The sequence below is a fragment of the Odocoileus virginianus genome, chromosome 6 (genome assembly GCF_023699985.2).
Source record: "Odocoileus virginianus isolate 20LAN1187 ecotype Illinois chromosome 6, Ovbor_1.2, whole genome shotgun sequence".
Classification (NCBI taxonomy): Eukaryota; Metazoa; Chordata; class Mammalia; order Artiodactyla; family Cervidae; genus Odocoileus; species Odocoileus virginianus.
In genome coordinates, this window is record NC_069679.1 from 72,175,320 (window position 1) to 72,197,102 (window position 21,783).

The following is a 21,783-nucleotide window of genomic DNA, read 5'->3' on the forward strand; positions in this document are numbered from 1 at the left end:
TGGTGGGAATGTAAGTTGGTATAGTGTTATGATGGAGTGGTTAATGTAAACACTGTGGAGATTCCTCAAAAATTAAAAGTAGAACTACCATATGAGCCAGGAGTCCCACTTCTGGATGTGTATCTGAAGGAAATGAAATCACTAACTCAAAGAGATACCTTTATCCCCAGGTTCATTGCAGCATTATTCAGAATAGCCAAGATATGAAAACAACCTAAAAAAAAAAAACCTAAATGGCTATCAGTAGATGAATGGATAAAGAAAATATATATTTGTATACAATAGAATATTACTCAGCCATAAAAAGAAGAAAGTCCTGCCTTTTGTGACAACATGGAAGGACCTTAAGTGCATTATGCTAAATGATGTAGTCAGATAGGTAAAGACAATTCGAGGTTTTTTCATTTGTGATCTCACTTATATGTGAAATCTAAAGAAACCAACTCATAGAAACAGATTATAATGGTGGTTACCAAAGTTGAGGAATGGAAGAAATGGGGAAAAGTTGGTCAAAGCGTAGAAGCTTCCAGTTATAAGACCAATAAGTTCTGGAAATCTGTGTACAGCATAGTTAATAATACTGTATTATATATTTGAAAGTTGCTAAGAGAGTAATCTTAAATGTTCTCAACACACAAAAAATTTATTGTATGAGGTGCTGGATGTGTTAACTTTATTCTGGTAATCATCTTGCAATATATACATATATCAAAGTATCACATTGCATACCTTAAACATAAATAATGTTGTATGTCAATTATATCTCAATAAATCTGTAAAAGTAGTGATAATTTTGTACTGAAATATTGAATCACTGTGTTGTACACCAGGAACTAACATAGCACTGTAAGTCAATTATGTTTCAACAAACAGACAAATTCGTAGAAAAAGACACTAGATTTGTGGCAACCAGAGGCAAGGGGTAGGAGTAGGGGAAATTGGATGAAGATAGTCAATAGGTACAAACTTCCAGTTACAAGATAAGTAAGTACTAGGGATGCAGTGTACAAAATGATTAATGTAATTAACATTGGTCCCATCATGTCATGGCAAATAGATGTGGGAAAGTGGAAACAGTGACAGATTTTATTTTCTTGGGCTCCAAAATCACTTTGGACAGTGATTGTAACCTTGAAATTAAAAGACGCTTGCTCCTTGGAAGAAAAGCTATGGCAAACCTAGACAGCGTATGAAAAAGTGGAGACATCCATTTGCCAATAAAGGTCCATATAGTCAAAGCTATGGTTTTTCCAGTAGTCATGTATGGATGTGAGAGTTGGACCGTAAAGAAGGCTGAATACCAAAGAATTGATGCTTTTGAATTGTGGTGCTGAAGTAGATGCTTGAGAATCCCTTGGACTGCAAGGAGATCAAACCAGTCAGTCCTACAGGAAATCAACCTTCCTATTCATTGGAAGGACTGATACTGAAGCTGAAGCTCCAATAATTTGGCCACCTGATGTGAAGAGCTGACTCACTGGAAAAAACCCTGATGCTGGGAAAGATTGAGGGCAAGAGGAGAAGAGGGCGACACAGGATGAGATCGTTGGATGGCATCACTGACTCAGGGCACATGAATTTGAACAAACTCCAGGAGATGGTGAAGGACAGGGAAGCCTGGCAAGCTGTAGTCCATGGGGTGGCAGAGTTGGGCAGAATGTATCAACTGAAGAACAACAACCCTGCAGTATGTTATATATGAAAGTTAAGAGAGTAAGTCCCAAGAGTTTTCATCACAAGGAAAAAAAATTATTTCTTTTATTTTGTATCTACTTGAGATAATGGACGTTCACTAAACTTACTGTGGTCATCATTTCATGATTATGTAAGTCAAATCAGTATGTTGTATGTCTTAAACTTATTCAGTGCTGTATATCAATTATATCTGGAAAAATACATAAGATACATTTTTAAAAAGCACATAGTAATGTTAGGAAATGGCATTGTAAAAAATGTGCACTTAATTTAAACAAATATTTTGAATATAAAATTCTATAAAGTTTGAATGGTTGTATTTCAGCATTATGGATAGAATTTCCAGAGAGTATAGAGATGGCCCTCAATTTCTATCCCCAGTGATAGCTTACTTGACTGTGTTATCAGTTTTTTGTATAATAATGTATCTTTGCTTTTGTAACTGGGTTTTAAATAAAAAGTCTTTCAAGAAACTTGGTGTCTATGTAAAATAGACAAAGTAGCTAGGATAAGGAAATATTTGAATTCCTGTTTTTAGTGCTTATAAGTTTCTTTATACCCTAATTGCAATTTAAAAATTCCTTTCTGTCTAGCTAGTGAAAAATCTGTTTTGTTTCATTAAAAAAGTATGGAGTAGCTTAGTACTCAATACAATTTCCTCGAAGCAGATTTTAGGATAATATAATAATATTTATATTAACAAGTGGTTAATAACACTTGGTTTATAATAACAAGTGGTTGGCTATTTGGTTTGTACGTTTTATTTCTAGATTATATTATGACTGTAAGTCTTTTTTTTTCTTTTGGCCATAAATCTTTAACTTTAAGATTATTTGAAGATATCATACTCATTCTTACTCTCATTAACACAACATTTATTAAAGATGTCAGTTTCCCACCTCCTAACCTATGGCATACAAAAAAATACTGAGTGGATGTGTATTAGATGTCTTTCAACTGATTATATATTTTCTATTATTGATGTGTTATAATTTGATTAAAAAAAAATCTCTTTTGTGTCTTATATCACACTAGTTATAGAAAACATGAGTTTGAGCAGTTCCGGGAGATAGTTAAGGACAGGGAAGCCTGAGTGCTGCAGTTCATGGGGTCACAAAAGGGTCAGACACAACTTAGCAACTAAACAACAGCAACAGAAAACATAGGAAAGCAAAAAAAATGGTCCCTGAGCTGCAGTATCTTCTTGTTTTGTTGGAGAGATAGAACTAAGCATTGAGGTACTTAGGAAATATTATTAGGCAGCATATCCTGGTAATTGAAATTTAAATTGTATTAGGTACTGAAATTAAACTGTAACACAGAATGTAGTAGTAAATTATTGTAGACAAATAAATTTGACCTTAGCTTTGTCATAAAGAGAATACCTTCCCAAATTCTTGGTATTTGGTGGTTGTAACTCAGACTAAATTGTATATAGGAACAGAAAGATGAGATGACAAAAACAGCTGGTCTTATAGATCTAAATCTGATACTTAAGAATAGTTTGTTTGGGGACAAGGAGTCCTTCCCAGGAAAATGTTTTTGTTATTGGGTTTTATTTTTGTTTATTAATTGACAGACTCTTAAAAGATTTAAAAAACTACAGAAATAAAATTTATTTTCTTTCCTCTTTCCCGTTTGGCTGAGACCTGACAGGGAATTATCTGAATCAGCCATGTATAAGCTAGTTACCAGGTTCAGTAAGTAAATGTTGTCAGTAAGCGTTCTGTCAAGAATGTACAGAATTACTGAATTTTAATAGCTATTTTGAAATATTGATGAGCCTTGAGAAAATCTGGCCTTTTTAGTTCCACATTATAATCTGGGATTATTTTCTTCCACATTAATTTTTATTATAGGAAGAAAAAACCAGCCAGAAGCCATCTGAAGCCAGAGAGATAAAGCTGTATGCCCAGATCCCCCCTATAGAGAAGATGGACGCATCCTTGTCCACACTTTCTAATTGCGAGTGAGTGCTTGTCTTTTTTCATCCTTTCTACTATTGCTGTTAAGTTTCCCTTCCTTTTCTAAATACACAGACTAAAAAAATGTATTTATTTTCTTGGGCTTCATTTCCCTTCCCCCCTCCCTTCCTTCCTTCCTGTGATTCTCCCTTTGGCAAAGCCAAACGCAAAAGATTATTGGTTTATAGGGTCGTTAATAGAGTAATCCTAAACTATCCTGTATCATTTTTTTTTTAACAGTATGATCTTTTTTTTTTTTTTTTTTTTTGGTTGTGCTGGGTCATTGTTGCAGTGCACGGGCTTAATTGTCCCGTGATTCTGAGTTCCCCAACCAAGGATCACACCTGTGTCCCTGCATTAGAAGGTGGATTCTTTACCCAAATTTCCTTGTCTCTTAGGAGAAGCTAAATAACACAATAAAACTATTTCTCTGCCATAAAATCTAGTAGTTTCTCTAAATTATCCATCAAAGTCAATACTATACTTGCTCAGAAGCATAAAAGTTACCGCTTTTGAAAAATTTCTCAATTTATGAAAATACATTGTAAAACATCTAGAAAATATTAAAAACACAAAGAAAAGGAAATACCAACCAAAATTGCACCAGTTTTTGAGTACCAAGGTTAGCATTTTTTAAATTTCATTTTTTTATTATTATTATTGGTTGCTCCGCATGGCATATAAGATCTTAGTTTCCTGACCAGGGATAGAACCCATGCAGTGGAAGCATGAAATCTTAACTACTGGTCCACCAGGGAAGTCCTAGCATTCTCATGTAGAGCCTTCTAATTTTTTTTTTCCTCATTGGCACTAAATTACACTTACTTATAATCCTATTTTCCCAAGACTTTAAGTATTATATCTATGTTTATTATTTTAACTGATTTCCTGAATATTCTGCATGCTTTTTAGCAGGGTTCTGTGACTAATTTGAGGCAATTATACCATGACATCTTGTAACCATACTCTTAAGCTGCAGTGTCTTGTCAGGGCTATAGAATGTTATAGAATCACTTGTTATAGAATATTGGAAAATCCTATATTTTCCTAAGTGTGGTTCCCTGACTACCTACATAAGAACCTCCTTGTGCAGCAGATAAGCCCCACTTCAAATTTATAGAAGAATCTACTGATGAAACTAGGTATCTGTATTTACAGTAAACAATCTAAATGACTCATAAGCACATACTTGTGAATGCATGCCTTAGACTAATGTCTATCTTTGGAATTAGAGGGAAAAGCAAACGTAATTTAGTTATTGTATGCAGCTTGTCCTTTGTGATGAGAACACAGTGTATTACATAAAAATCCACCTTAAATGTGTTTTTGGCTTCAAAATCATGATTTCAAAGAGCATTATTACAAAGTGGTCAAATGTCTTTTTATCAAACCTTGAGAAGTTTCTATACCTCATACTAAAGTACCCTAGAAACTGCTTAAGGGTCATCCTGTTCATATTTTTGCTGACACTCTTTGAGCAGGTTGCCTATACAACAATTACAGAATTGTTCCCCGACTGTATTCCTGCTTTTCCACTCCATTTTTCACTTTCATTGGTAATTCTTGGGAGTGGGGAATGACTAGAAAATACACACATATGACCAATAATTTACAGTGTACAGTAATTGCTTTTACTGTTTTAAGCAAAAAAAAAAAAAAGAATAATTCCTCTTCAAATCAAATCAGAAGGATAAGTTCACATGTTCTAGGGTCAGTTTTGAGGAGTTTTAAATTTGGATCTGCTACTTTCTGGCTCTGTAATAGTAGGCAAATTGCTTAACATCTTTGTGTCTCAGTTTCCTCATTTATAAAATATGGTTACTAATATGTAGTTCACAGGATCATTCTGATGGTTAAAATAGTTAATACATGTAAAGTATTTAGAAGAATACTAGGCACATATGAAGCGTTCAATAAAATTAGCTTTTATTCTTTGCATGAAGTTTACTAAGATTTTAAACATTTTTGTCAAGAGAAGATTAATAGTGTGTAATTATGCTCCCTTTAAAATTTTGTTTTTATACAATTAAAGTATATATAGGGAAAAAATATAGAAAAAATATATATAAACTGGTGAAAGTATCTCTGGCGGAATGTCTGGGGTGGTTAGGATTACGTGACTTTTTATAATATACACATCATGGACGTTTTCCAAAGTTGGTATGTATGGCCCGATCTTGTTCGTTTTAGTGGAAACATAGTATTTTGTTATCTGTATTCCTTAGCTGATGGGTGTTTATAAATTTTTTTCCCATTTTTTGGCTATTATAATAATACAGTAAATAGTTTAATTCATATATATTTGGCTTTAGTATTTCCATAGGATATGTTCCTATAAATGAATTACTGGGTCAAAGAAAATACACGTTTAAAAATTTATTAGAAAACACCAAAGTGTCCACAAAAAGGTTTTTTTAATTTTATACAGTGAATGTTTATTAACTTTTGTAATCAGGGAAAAAAGTATGAAGATTTCAAAATGAAAGAACACATGCATGCAAAGAATACATTCTGAGAAGGGAAAAAAGGATTCAGTGTGAAAAGGAAATGTCTGAGAGCACTTGAGGAATAATTTCTGTTACACTATTAACTTTTTTTCTTATTAATTCAAGTATTCTTTTTTTTACTCTTTTAGGAAGCTTTCACTGTCTACAAACTGCATTGAAAAAATTGCAAACCTGAATGGCTTAAGTAAGTGATCCACAGTAACAGATGGTTCTAGGGTTTTTTTTAGTTATTTGGAATAAACATTCCAGAGACACTGCATAATCCTAGAAGCTGGCACCTGTTTCAACCACAGTAATTGTCAGATGATAGAAAGAATATATAAACTATGTGTCTTGTTTGACTATCTAAAGAAAATTAGCGATAACATGAAATCTGAATAGTTTAAAGACATTTTAAAGCTTGTAGAGTTAGAACTGAAATATCTTAACTAGAAAAATCAAGTTTTTATTATCTGTTTCTGTCCAGATTTCTCTGTGTTTCATATTTGTTCTATTTAAAATTTTGTTCCTCATATCCTTGTTTTTCCTATGCTCCTTGTCTTTTTTAGTGGCATTGACTCCTTCCCAGTTGTCAAGGTTCCTTATGCAAGTTGCCTCTGGGCTGCAAACACTTAGTGGCTGAAAGCTTCAGAAATTTATTCCCTCACAATTCTAGAGGCCAGAAGTCTGAAATCAATTTCACTGAGCCAATATCAATGTTTTAAGAGGGCTACAGTTTCTCTGGAGGCTTTAGGGGAGAATCTTTTCCTTGCCTTTTCTGGGTTCTAATGACTGCCACATTCCTTGGCTTGTGACTGTGTCACTCCAGTATCTGCCTCTGTGATCATATTTCCTTCTACTGTTTTGTCTCCGTCATATCTTTTTCTGTCACGGTCTTATAAGGACACACATGATTGCATTTAGGAAACACTTGGATAATCAAGGATATTTTCCCCATCTTTAGATTCCTAACTTACTCTTATCTGTAAAATATTTTTTCCCATGTATGGTAACATTCATATCCAGGGATTAGGATGTAAGTATCTTTTGGTGAGCCATCATTTATCTTATAACATTTCCCCTTTATTTCCCTCAAGCCCTACATCCAGGTTCATCACTGAGTCCTGTTAAATTTATTCTTTGAAAGAGCTCTCAAATAATTTGTTGCATTTCCATTTCCAGGAGCTACAGCTTTAATTTAGACCCTCATCATTTTCCCCTTAGGTCGTCTTTTTTCAAACATTTTTTAACACTTCCCACAATAAGAAACACATTTTTTTTTTTTAAGAAACACATTTGAATTAATAACTCAGTACATACGTTCATAGGGCTTCCCAGGTGGCTCAGTGGTAAAGAATCTGTCCGCCAGTGCAGGAGACGTGACTTTAATCCCTGGGTTGAGAAGATCCACTGAAGGAGAAAATGGCAACCCCCTCCAGTATTGGCTGGAAAACCCCATGGACACAGGAGCCTGATGGGCTAGAGTCCATGGAGTAGCAAAGAGTCAGACACGACTTAGTGACTGTGCATGTACACACATGAATATGCATATCAAATATACACATATGAACTGGATTAAAATGTGTAAAACAGTATTTACCCTGATAGCATCGATCCCATTATTAAAAAATTATTAGTGTGAGTTCATGTTGTTTTAAATGTTTGTCACAATCCACTAAGGTTTTTTCTGTTTGTTTTATTGGCGTATGGTTGATTCACAGTGTTATGTTGCTTTCAGGTGTACTGCACAGTGATTCAGCTATACATGTGCACATATTCATTCTTTTTTAGATTCTTTTCTCATGTAGGTTATCACAGGATATTGAGTAGATTTTCCTGTTATTACTATATAGTAGGTCCTTGCTGACAGCCCATTAGGTTGATTTCACATGATCCACAATTTGAAAAAACACTGCCTTACAACTTTTGTGATAGCCACCCAATTGATCTCCTTGTCTCCTATCTTTCTGCTCTTCAGTTGACCTTCAGCACTGACATCAGAGTTTTCTTTGTGAAAATATTGTTCTATTTATCATTCCTCCAGACCAGAGACCTTTAATGACTCCCCTTTGCCTAGTAAAGACCAAATGCCATAAGGTTGCATTCAGAGTCATTTAAAAGTTTGTAACATCCTCTTTACACCCAAACATGTCATTCTTTTTTATGACTTTGTACACTTGTTAATGCAGTGCTTTTCATTGAGAACAGCCCCTTCCTGTAACAGGAAAACCCTACAAGAAACAAAATTAATATTAAGAATGCAAAGTTTAAATGTTATTTAGAGGAAGATATCTAAAGACTTCTGATTTCCGTCATCATAATTACTCTTTCTTGGAAACATTTATAACAGTCTACCTTGGGTTATAATCCAGAAAGTGAAGAGGAACTACAGAGCCTCTTGATGAAGGTGAAAGAGGAGAGTGAAAAAGCTGGCTTGAAACTCAACATTCAAAAAACAAAGATCATGGTATCTGGTCCTATCACTTCATGTCAAATAGATGGGGTAAATGTGGAAATAGTGTCAGATTTCATTTTCTTGGGCTCCAGTATCAATGTGGATGGTGACTGCAGCCGTGAAATCAAAAGACACTTGTTCCTTGAAAAAAAGCTATGACAAACCTAGACAGTGTATTAAAAAGCAGAGACATCACTTTGCCGACAAAGATCCATATAGTCAAAGCTATGGTTTTTCTAGTAGTCATGTATGGATGTGAGAGTTGGACCATAAACAAGCTGAGCGCCAAAGAATTGATGCTTTTGAACTGTGGTGTTGGAGAAGACTCTTGAGAGTCCCTTGGACTGCAAGGAGAGCCAACCAGTCCATCCTAAAGGAAATCAACCCTGAATATTCATTGGAAGGACTGGTGCTGAAGCTGAAGCTCCAGTACTTTGGCCACCTAATGCATAGAACTGACTCATTGGAAAAGACCCTGATACTGGGAAAGATTGAGGGCAGGAGGAGAAGGGGTTGACAGAGGATGAGATGGTTGGATGCCATCACAACTCAATGGACATGAGTTTGAGCAGACTCAGGGAGATAGTGAAGGACAGGGAAGCCTTGCATGCTGCAGTTCATGGTCGCAAAGAGTCAGACACGACTTAGCAACTAAACAACAGCTTCATATATTTATTTTGAAGATTAAATGAGTCAGTGTGTATAAAGTGCTTAGAATAGTGCCTGGTGCATATAAATGCGCAAGAAATAGTAGTTGTTATTGTAGTTAGGAATATGTTCTGTCTCTTTAGATAATGAGCCCCTTAGGGCAAGCCCCATATTTTATTAATCTTTTAATCTTCTATTCCTAATTTCCGTCTCCCCCTGCCCCTGCCTTGTACCTTACTCAAAGTTATATTCAGTATTTATATAGTGCTGGAGAGGAAGTGTTTACTATTAGAGTTGTATTTAAAATGATTCAGTCTATTCCAGTTTTCACTGGCTCATTAAACAATTTGAGATATTTCATTTTCTTCTCTTTTGGATTCTTTGCAATTGAAATAACTTGCTTACATGAGGCTAAATTGATAACATTTATCAGTATGAACAACATGCTTTTCTTTAATAAAAACATGACTATGACATATGAAATTGGGTAAACTTTTATAAAGGGCTGGTAACTCTTATTCTCTTTGATCACTTGGTAGTGACTCTCAGGAAAATCACATTAAAAAGAGAAATTCCGTGGAAAAGAGTACCTTCATCAATTATTGATGTCTAATATAGACATGGAAAGAGAGAGGATAGACATTTGTATCATGTATTTGTTATACTGGACACATCTCACTTTAGTTCTGCTTGTAACAAATGGTGTTTCTGCAGTCTACAGAGAATACACTTTGTGACTATGAAGCAAAATGAAGCCAACTGATCCGTATAAAATACCGAATATATGACTCCAGCTTGCCTCCTACCCCTTTCCTGTCATGAGCACTATGTCTTACCTACTATGCTAGTATGAAAAGATCTGAAATAAACAAGTATTGCTATTTAACAGGGGGGTTTTAAGGCAGATTAACCCTAACAGTTGTGGCGAGAAAATGGTATGACATGATTATGTTCAAACTGTGGCTAAAAAGCTGTACAATATAAATAATATTCTCATTTAAAGATTAGAAAGTAAATATTGTTGTTCAAACAGTATACTCCTTCAGTTTACTAAGTAAATAAATATAACTTTACGATAATGTTTTGATTTTCCTCAAGACCTAAAAACTGTTTTCCATGTAGTGGCATTCTACTTATGCAGCATATAAAAATATGGAAAATATGTAATTGTGTAATGTTAGAACAGTTAATCTATTAACTTTGATATCATAATTTACCTCCCTGGACAGCAATAAATAAAATCCTTTTAGCCCTCTCATTGCCATTTCATTTTTTAAAAAGAGTTGTATATATTAAGCTAGATATTATCTTTGAAAGATCTGCATGTATCTGTTATCTCTGATCTGAGGTCATTTCTCAATTCTTATCTTAGTTGACCTAAGTGCATTTTGACATGATTTCTTTATTGGGTTTCTAGGATAATGTACCCTTTTGATTTCCTCCTGCCTTTCTGGCTGCTTCCTCCCAGTCTCATGTCCTCAAATTTTTTAATGTTGGGATATTCCTGGCCTCAGTTCTTGGATCTTTTTTCTGTCTTTACCTACTCCACATTCTCATCCAGTTCATGGCTTTACCATCTGTATGCTGATGGTTCCCAAATTTATAGCTCAAGTCCATACATCTCCTCTGAACTCCAGGCTTACACATTCAGTTGCCCGACATTTCCATTGAATGTCTACTGGACATTTCATACTTAACAGGTTCAAAACTGAGTCCTGCTATCCTTACCCAGCCTTTGTTAACCCAGCTTCTTGTGTGTCTGTATCAGGCAGTGACAACTGCATTCTTCTAGCTGCTCATGCCAAATTCCTTGGTAATTTCTTGACTCCTCTGTCATATCCCCTATAAGGCCTGTTTGTTTGTTGTTTTTTTTTTTTTTTTCTAATTTTATCTCCTGTTACTCTCCTCTCATTCTCTCAGCTAGGTTGTGTTTTGTGAATACTTCTGTTTTGGTCCTGCTTTGAAGCCTTTGCAGCTGAAGTTCCCTCTGCATGTTTTTCCTCCAGATAGCTTCACGTCTAGCTGCTTCACTTCCTTTGAATCTTTACTTCAAAGTCACCTTCTATCTAACATGTTGGATGCTTCTACCCCCTGCTGTTTCATTCTTTTTGCCTGCTTTTCTTTCTGCTTTACACTTGTCACTATCTAATACACTTAATTGTTTTGCTTACTGTCTGCCAGAAATTATCTCCATGACAAGCAAGAATTTGAATCTGTATTATTCACTGTTATATTGCAAGCACTTATAGCTATGCCTGGCACATAGTAGATGCTCAATAATTATGTATTGAATGAATAACTTTTTGAATAAGGTTTTTATTCTGCATTAAACAGAAAAAGATAGTGTTTTTCCATATTAAGAAGCTTTAAAGAAAATTGATTATGTGATTTTCTTATATATTTAATTTCCACATATTTATAGTTATATATAAAGTATATTAGTTTGCTAGGGCTGCCATAACAAATCCCACAGACTGGATGACTTACACAACAGAAATTTATTTTCTCATAGTTGTACAGGTTAGAAGTCCAAAATCAAGGTGTAGATACAATTGATTTCTTCTGAAGCCTTTCTCCTTGGCTTGTGTATAGCCATCTTTTCCCTTTGTCTTTGTTTCTGTCTGTGTCCTAATCTTCTCTCTTAGAAGGGCACCAGTCATACTGTATTTTACCTAAAATGTCATCTTACTTTAATTGCCTCTTTAAAGTTTCTGTTAACAAATAGAGTCACATTCTGAGGTACTGGGGGTTAGGACCTCATATGGATTCGTAGGGGACAGTTCAGCCTATAACATGGGGTTTTATTTCAACAGTTTTGCAAGAATTAGATTGCTTTTAAAATATTAATACCTTGTTCTGAAAACTAAATGTTTCTCATAAGATAATTTGAAAATTTTATTAAATAAATTAAAACCAAAACTTATATAACTATATATGCCTGATACCTATACACATATACATCATTTATTGTGTACTTACTATGGATTAGGCATTATGCTGAATATTTTAGACAATTATCTCATTTAGTCCTTATATTCCTATAAGATAGAGTCTATACTTCCTCATTTTACATAAAAGAAAACTGAGATTCCAAGAGGTTTGGCTACTTCCTTGGAGAGTTTGGATTGGATTTTGTTCTTAACCATTGAATTATGGATGTTTTAGAACAGTGTTAACCAATAGAATTATCTGTATTGTCCCAATATAGTTCCCACTAGCCATTTATAGCTATTAAGTTCTTGAAATGTGGTTAATGTGACTGAGAAACTGAATTTATGTATAATTTTAATTAAAGTAATATAGTCCTATCACTTTATGGCAAATAGATGGGTAAAAAGTGGATACAGTGTCAGATTTCATTTTCTTGAGCTCCAAAATCATTGCAGATGGTGGATGCAGTCATGAAATTAAAAGACACTTGCTCCTGGGAAGAAAAGCTATGACAAACCTAGACAGTGTATTAAAAAGCAGAGACATCACTTTGCTGACAAAGATCCATCTAGTCAAAGCTCTGGTTTTTACAATGGTCATGTATGGATGTGAGAGTTGGACCATAAAGAAGGCTGAGCACCGAAGAATTGATGCTTTTGAACTGTGGTGCTGGAGAAGACTCTTGAGCATCCCTTGGACAGCAAGGAGATCAAACCAGTCAATCCTTGGGGAAATCAACCCTGGATATTCATTGGAAGGACTAATGCTGAGGCTGAAGCTCCAATACTTTGACTACCTGATGCAAATAGCCGACTCATTGGAAAAGACCCTGATGCTGGGAAAGATTGAGGGCAAAAGGAGAAGAGAGCGACAGAGGATGAGATGGTTGGATGGCATCACTGACTCAATGGACATGAGTTTGGGCAAGCTCAGGGAGATAGTGAAGGACAGGGAAGCCTGGAGTATTGCAGTTCATGGGGTTGCAAAGAGTCGGACTTGACTTAGTGACTGTTTCAGTGTGGTTAGTAACTACCATATTGGATAGCAGAGTTGTGAAGATTAAATGTATAACGCATAAGTAATCACAGTAGATTTTTAGGATAGAAGTGAGATTGCATGTTTTACTAGAAATTTTTTAATTTTGAAAAATAATATGTGTATATGGTGTTATGCAAATAAGTTCAGAAGAAGCTAAATTAAAAATATCTTCCTCTGCCCATAGACTGACTCTCAGTTCCTCCCCCAAACCAACCACTGTTTCTACTTTTTTTTTCCAGAAATAGCCTTATAAATAGACAAAAGAAACATCCTTTTAAAAAACACAAATAGACTTATTTTTAAACCAAATTGCAATCTAATTCTAAAAAATAAAAGATTTTTAAAATAGTAATTCACTTGATTTCACTTCTAATCTTTTGTGGAGTGAGGTGGGGACTGTACATGGGAATGTTTCTATTTTCTAGTATAAGTCTTCATACAATAAGAGATTTGAAATGTATATGCTCCCAAATTTAAAGTTCAAACCTCCTTTCTCTTATTTTATCTGTGTAATATTTCTTACTAGCCAGTAATTTAAAACCATGCATTTCAAATAGCTAAACATTTAAAATTTAATATTGATGTGATTGCAATTGTAGAGTTTACCTTAGTGTAGGTCAATGTTATTTCCTAATTGATTACCACTTTTTATTAGTACAGCCTTTCTTATTACATAAGGATATTTATTATATAAATGTATTAAAACTTTATTATATTAGATTTATAACAATTGTGTGATATGATTCTAATAAAGCAAAATTGCTTTCTTTCCTCTACAGAAAACTTGAGAATATTGTCTTTAGGAAGAAACAACATAAAGAACTTAAATGGTCTGGTAGGTTGTTATTTACTACTTAAAAAAGGATACACTCTTTTTCTTGAGTATATTAGTAATACTTGTCTGTTGCAGAAACTTTTCAAAATAGAAAAGCAAGTATAAAAAGTACCTATATAAAAAAAATACCTATATAAAGAAGATGCGGCACATATATGCAATGAAATAATATTCAGCCATAAAAAAGAGCGAATTTGAGTCAGTTCTAGTGAGGTGGATGAGCTCTAGAGCCTATTATACAGAGTGAAGTAAGTCAGAGAAAACCAACTTTAGAATATTAATATATATATGGAATCTAGAAAAATGGTATTAATGAACCTATTTGCAGGGAAGGAATGGAGATGCAGATGTAGAGAATGGACTTGTAGACACAGTGAGAGAAAGAAAGAGTGGGATGAATGGAGAAAGTAGCATCCGCATATATACAGTGCCATGTGTAACATGGAGAGCTGGTAAGAAGTTGCTGTCTGACACAGGGAGCCCAGTCTGGTCCACTGTGATGACCTCAGGGGTGGGATGGGGGAAGGGGAGGGAGGCTCAGTAGCGAGGGGATATGTGTATAATTGTGGCTGATTTGCATTGCTGTGTGGCAGAAACCAATAGAACATTGTAAAAATTTTTTAAAAAGAAAAATTACTCTTTGTAAACAGGGGTATTCAGAGGTGAATCGAAGGGTTCTGTGCTGTTCACTTTCAGCAAACAAACTTCATCTATTCAGTCTTTAAAAGGAAGCATTACCCAACAAGCCAACTTCCAAAGAGCAGCTTTGAAACTGCTCCCATTTGCAAGCACTGAGATTATTGACAGTAAAACAGAAATCCTGTGGGCTGGTTTAAAAAAAAAAAAAGTACCCATAAACCACTGCTAACATTTTGATTGACAGACATCTTTCTTACCTTTTTTTCTTTGCTTTGGTGAGAATGTAGAAAATGAAATCATACTATGCATTTTGTTTTGCATCTCTTTTTTTTTTTACTTAAGAGGCAAAGATAATGTTTCCATGTCATGCATTCATTCAGCAAATCCATACAGTATATTTCCTGAATGCCTTTTAGCCAGGCACTTTTTAGGCACTAGAGATACAGCAGAATATAAAATAAAGTCCTTGTTCTCATTGAACTTACATTGTAGTGGAGGGAGACAGACTGGAAAATAATTGTATAATAATATATCAAGTGGTGGTGAATGCAATGAAGAAAAATGAGGCATATAAGAGAACATGGGTTGATGGGAAGTCCTCTCTGAAAGTGAGAATGTAGGCTTATAGAGCTGACCAAGGGACCAGTGCTCCAGACTAGAGAGGGAGAGCAAGTGCAAATGTCCTAAAACTGAAGCTGCTTGGCTACTTGAGTAAGAGCAAAAATGTTGAATGAGGAAGAACTGCCCTTATTGAAGTCGACAGAGCCAAGAGCCAGCCCTTATAGTACATGGTAAGATTTTAGATTTTTTCCCAAGTGGCTTGCAAAGCCATTGGAAGTTTTTGATCAGAGGATATTAAGTTTTTAAAATAATCTGCAACCATATTCTTTTTAATGACAGCATAATATTCTATTTTATTGGTATACCATAATTTATATAAATAAGTTACTCATTATTCATAATCAATGCTATTATGAGTCTCCTTTTAGTTATATTATTGCATACATCTATGAATAATTCCTTGGATAAATTCCTTGAAATGGAATTGCAGGGTCAAAAGGTATGAATTTCTTTTAAGGCCTTTGTGACATATTATCAAGTTACCCTGTGGAAAGTTTGTACCAATTTATACCACCACCAGTAATGTAAGAGTGTTCCCATTTCCCCTTACCAAACGTGGGTTTGTTAAAATTTTTGACAGTATATTTTATTTGCATATTTATTGGCCATCTCAATTTCCTTGCAAAGAGGTTAAAATGAAAGACTATTGTAAAACTAGGCAAATTCAGAAAAGATGGAAGTTAATTTCTTTTTCTTGTATATGTTCCCCCAAAGACAATAATTTTTAAAAAGTGCATATTGTTAAATACGTCATAAAAACTCTGAAATATTTTGTAACTCTGGTCTCCTGTTCCCCCACCCACCTCAGTAAGTCTGGCTTGTGCTTCATCAGAGTCATTGAGGTTGGAACTGTTTTGCTTCTGAAACTGGTATACTGCAGAATAGTAACTGCCCATGGCCAGACAGGCCACAATGGCCACCACCGTTCCACCCCTTTACAGAAACAGCCAGAACACCTGAATAGGAATCAGTGTTCAGAGGAGCAGTTTTGGCATTATCTTGAATTATCTGGTAATATCCGCACATCTGCATGTCTGCTTACCCACATAAATTCATAAAATGCTTAGAGATTACATTCTGAAGTTAATAAAAGGAAGTTTTTTCCCAACACAATAGCCAGTAGATGAATTGTTTGCTTTCTAGCTAGATATAATTTATAAAATCCTCAGTTCAGATCAGTCGCTCAGTCGTGTCCGACTCTTTGTGACCCCATGAACCGCAGCACTATAAAATTTCAGAATTTATTATACTTGAGACTAAACATTACTTTGTATTTTCTATAAAGGAAGAATTTGCAAATAAATACACCCCCAAATTTTTAGGACCAATATGATAGATGCTGGATGTTCCCCCAGGTATTTACTGAACACTAACTAGATTCTTAAGTATTGATATGGTGTATAAGTTCTCCCATGAAATGTAATATATACCTAGAAACCAATAAGAAATGGTAAATATAGGATTAAAGGCATGAGTGGAGATATTAATCTAGCTGAAGCATCACTTAGATTTCTTAACTTTCTGTAAACTGCTATCAGTAAACCCCAACAGTTGCTTTTTCCCCCTCAGTTTGTGTGTGTGTGTGTGTGTGTGTGTACATATAACAAAAACAACATCTAATGCATCAAAAAGCTTTCTACTTATGTACAGACTGAAGAAAAATAAGTCTGCATATGGATACAGATGCTGGATTTCAGACAGGTTCACATACTAACTGATTTATTCATCTAGACACATTAGCCTCATAGCATGATTTGAATAGCTGCCTCAGTAACTTACAAATAACTATTCTAATATATGAAATATGGAATGTTCAATTGAAGGAAGGGAGTCTATATAAAACTACTTAGAACTATTTGTTGTTGTTGGATTTCCACATTACTGGCTCCTTAAATTTCACACTTCAGTTCAGATGTCACTTCCTCAGAAGAGACCCAACTATCCTATCCTAAAACAGAACTCTAGTCAATAACTCTTACCACTCTTAATTTTTCCTGTTTTTCTTATTTGTTTATTCTCTTTCCCTCTCTCTATCTCTCCCTCTCTTTCTGTCTGTGTCACACACCAATCCTGATAAGTGTATCAGTTTTGTTCATCAGCACCTACACTGGTGTTGATACATGTAAATAGTTATTGTGACTCCAAATATTTTATTACTACTTACAAAAACTATTAGGTTAAATTTCAAATTCTAAGAGTAATACATGTAATTGTAAAAAACAAATCAAGCAACTCATAAATAAATGAAATGCACTGTGAAAGTCTTTCCTCTTTCTACCTTAGCTCCATGAATAACGGAAATTTTTTTCTGTGTAGAAACAAATATCTGTGTATGTGTATGTGCATGCAAGTGTGAGTGTGTGTATGTTATATTTGTACTGATAATATATTGTGCATATTTTTCCTGCTTTTTTAAATCAGGAATATCCTTCCATGTAAATACAGGCAGATTTAATGCATTCTTTTCCATAGCTGTTGTTTTCTACTTTATCAGTATATACGGCAATGTGTTTGACTATTCCAGTACAGCTGAGCATGTAGAGTATTTCCATATATTTTATTGAGGAAGGGGGTCTTTCTCCCTTTTTTCTTTTTTTGCTATTACATATCATACTGTAGTGAACATCTTTTTACGTATATCCTTTAGCAATTGTTTGAATATTTAGATAGGCTAGATTCTTAAAAATAGAAAAGCTGAGGTTATTTTTGTGCGTTTAAATTTTGACAAGTACCTCAGATTGCTCCCATGGTGTTTATGCCAGTCTCCACTTCCCATCAGTGGTATAAAAATGAGGATTACCCCCTCCGCCCTCAATATCCCTGAGTGTTATCCATATTTTTAATATTTGCCAATATGTTAGAAACAATATATTGTTTTAATCTGTATGATTTTGAATATCTTTTTATATATTTATTTGTTATGTATGTTTCCTCTTTTGGAAATTGACCTAATGTATTTTTTACCCAGTTTCTGCTTTTATCTTTTTCTTCTTAAATTCTAGGCACTCTTCAATATTCCTAATAATTATCCAGTATTGATAATTATGTAGCAGACTCTTTACATGCATTATCTGACTTGAAACTCATAAGTAAATAATATCCTCATTTTAAGATAAAAAATCCTCAATTTTCATTTCAGATAAGAAACTGAGGCTCAGATAATTATGTAAAGTTTCCAAGTATAGTGAACAGGCACTGTTAAACCCTGTTGCTGGGATAAGTAGTCTGTCAATAGTTATCGCAGTCTTCAATGTGTATTTACTTTGTCCCAACTATTCTCTATCAGTAAAAGAGTAAATTCAGCAAATTGGCTATTTGGAGAATTGATCAAGTTGGCTATGTGAAAACTGACCAAGAGTCCTCACCTGCATATGTAAAATGACACTAAATAAGTGGAAGAACCCTAGAATTGAGCCTAAATTTTCTAATTAGTATTTAATCACTATTTTTTTCTGCTGCCTCACACATTCTAAACTGGAGATAATGAGATGGATGGGGACTCAGTGCAATGAAAATGTATGTAACAAAGTTTAAATTATCTGAAGACTGATGCTATATATGATATACTAATTAGATCCTTTGAGAGAAGGTATCAGAATTTACCTGAGAGAGGCTGGTTAAATCATGAAGTTCTAATATAAACTAATTTAGTTCTAATAAAGTGCTGGAATGGACTGATTTAAAAGTTTTACTTTGAAACTGTTGTTTCTTCTACTTAGAAAGTTGAAGTTAAGATAAACTGTGGGCCTTGGGATGACACACAGAACTAACTCAGGCCACTCCATTCTCAGCTTTTCCCCTTGGTTCCATCTGTATGGAAAATGCATTCGTGATCTTTATCCAGAGTACATTTATTCTCTTTATAGTTTTTGAAGTGACAGGTACCAGAACACAGACCTGGGTCCTACATTCTAGACATTACCATGCAGATGTAGGTGAATTATTTTGGGTTAAGAGGGGATTGAGGGAATATCCTGGCAGTTCAGTGATTAAGACTCCACTCTGTCACTGCAGAATGCACAGGTTCAATCCCTGGTTAGGGAACTAAGATCCTGCATGCTCAGCCAAAAAAAAAAAAAGAGGACTTTGAACATTGAATTGATTCTTCCTAGTAGTTTTTGTTTTTTAAGGAACAAATAATCATTACGTTTTGTCTTTTGTATATGAAAGAAAAGGTTTTGTGCTACCATTGATTGTATCTAGCATTTAAGAGTCAGTATGATATAATCTTTATATTGTAATGATGGGTTTTGAGTTTTATACATCAAAAAAAAGAAAAAGAGAGAGAGGAATTGATGGATAGTAGCAGGATGGATAAATGGACAGATATGTGATAGGAAAAGATAGTAAAATGTTACAGTAGAAACTGGGTAGTGGATATATGGATATTTATGATAATATTCTTTCAACATTTTTACGTTTGAAAGTTTTCATAACAAATATTGGGGAAAAAAAAAAGACCCTGAGATTTAGACCTTGGTCTACTTTTTTTCTTTTTTTGCTGCACCTTGCGACATGTGAGATCTTAGTCTCATATGCTGCACCCTCTGCCCTGAAGGCATAGAGTTGTAACCACTGGACCACCATGGAAGTCTCCTAGGTCTGCTATCTAATAGCATTGTTGGGAATTCCCTGGTGGTCTGGTGGTGAGTACTCTGAGCTTTCACTGCTGTGGGCCCAAGTTCCATCCCTGGTTGGAGAACCAAGATCCCATAAGCTAAAGCAAAATAGCGTTGTGATCTTAGAAAAAGCCGTTAATCTATGTTAGAAATTAAATAACATGATTTTCCTATTTTAAATTAGGATCAAATAATACCATGTATAGGGAAGTAATTTGAAAAGTATATTGTTCAATAAAAGTGATAAAATAGTACTGTTATTCCCCCTCTTGATGATTTCAGTAGCTATTCTTAGTTCAGATTAGTTTGAAGAAAGGAAGAAAATGTTTTACATGGCTTTCTTAATGAGAAAAAGCTCCCATACAGTCTTCAGCTCTCCTGTCAGTGGATAGGAGGGTCTCAGTTCTCTCTGAAGGCCATTGTCTTTATATTTTTATATAAAAAAAATAAGCTTGTAAATCAAATTGCTTTCTTTTTCAGGAAGCAGTAGGGGACACCTTAGAAGAATTGTGGATCTCCTACAATTTTATTGAGAAGTTGAAAGGGATCCATGTAATGAAGAAACTGAAGATTCTCTACATGTCTAATAACCTGGTGAAAGACTGGGGTGAGGCTGGCTTTTTGCTAATCTCCTACCTCATGTTTATAGAAAATAGCCCAGTAGGGAACAAGATACAATTGAGAACATTTCTTTCTCAGCACAGAGGGAAATAGCTATATGAGTTCCTATATTTCATCTAAACACTTGACATTTACATTTAAATGGTTACTTAGAAATGATTGTAAGGTCCTGGTCCTATTAATCATGAAAATAAATTTCAATTATTGCCCAAAGGCTAAAAGGAATCAGCTTAATAATTCTTAGGTGGGAGACTTATTTAACATGTAATTGCTTTTCTTTTTTGTTGTACACCATCCATTTAGCATTTTAAAGCCCTGCTGTGTGCCTTGAACCATGCCAAGCTCTTGAGATACATAATTGAATAGGACACTATCCCTGCCCTCAAGGAGTTCACAGCTTAGTGGGCAAGATTAGTTTATGAGTTAATAATTCAAAAACTATGTGTTACGTTCTACAGTAGAGGCTTGAATGTACTTAAGGCTTTAAGTATTCAGAGATGAAGAGATGAGCAGAGGCAAAGGCAGTCTAATTTAGCTGATACTGATGCAGTACAGTATAGAGAAGACCTACCACTAGAGGTTGATTGGTTGATTCTGAACCTCATTTCTTCTTTGTATCCCATCCTTAGGCTAACACAAAGGTAGAAGAGGTATGTCACCCTTTCTGTAATGTCTTCAGAGAATGGCTTCCTATGGTATAATTTCCCCTACTTCCTTCAAAATCTTAACAAGTTGTTCTGAATAGTCACAAACTGAGAGCTAGTGATACTGGAATTCAGCCCCTAAAATCATAATGGTAAAACTTGCCATTTTAATATATAATGTATTCTTTGTACTTGCAGCTGAATTTGTGAAGCTGGCAGAACTGCCATGCCTAGAGGACCTGGTGTTTGTAGGCAATCCCTTGGAAGAGAAACATTCTGCTGAGGGGAACTGGATTGAAGAGGCAACCAAGAGAGTGCCCAAACTGAAAAAGCTAGATGGTGAGTGACTGTGGGCCAGCTTGGAAATATTTTCTGGGTATAAGAATTGAATTTGTAGCACGGAATCATGAAAAGCAGAAAAACTAAAGAAAATGATAGGTTATCTCTCTTCTCCAAGGCCATTTCTGTCCATAGGAAATTTTATGATCCCAGTTTGGGCCAGAATGAGATGAAAAACTTCTCGGATCATCCCTGAACCAAAAGCTTATGAGAAACCTGGCTTTATTCTCAAGTCCCAAAGATATTAT

General features: G+C 34.8%; 1 protein-coding gene across 1 annotated transcript in view; it reads left to right on the forward strand.

Annotated features, from left to right (window-relative positions):
• Nucleotides 1-21,783, forward strand: part of DNAL1 (dynein axonemal light chain 1) — a 40,023-nt gene that overhangs the window by 12,090 nt on the left and 6,150 nt on the right. Inside the window, exons 4-8 of the mRNA XM_020906858.2 lie at nt 3,555-3,664; nt 6,295-6,350; nt 13,997-14,052; nt 20,412-20,538; nt 21,395-21,535. Of these exons, the coding sequence (XP_020762517.1) occupies nt 3,555-3,664; nt 6,295-6,350; nt 13,997-14,052; nt 20,412-20,538; nt 21,395-21,535 (490 nt within the window). The remainder of the gene's footprint in view (nt 1-3,554; nt 3,665-6,294; nt 6,351-13,996; nt 14,053-20,411; nt 20,539-21,394; nt 21,536-21,783) is intronic.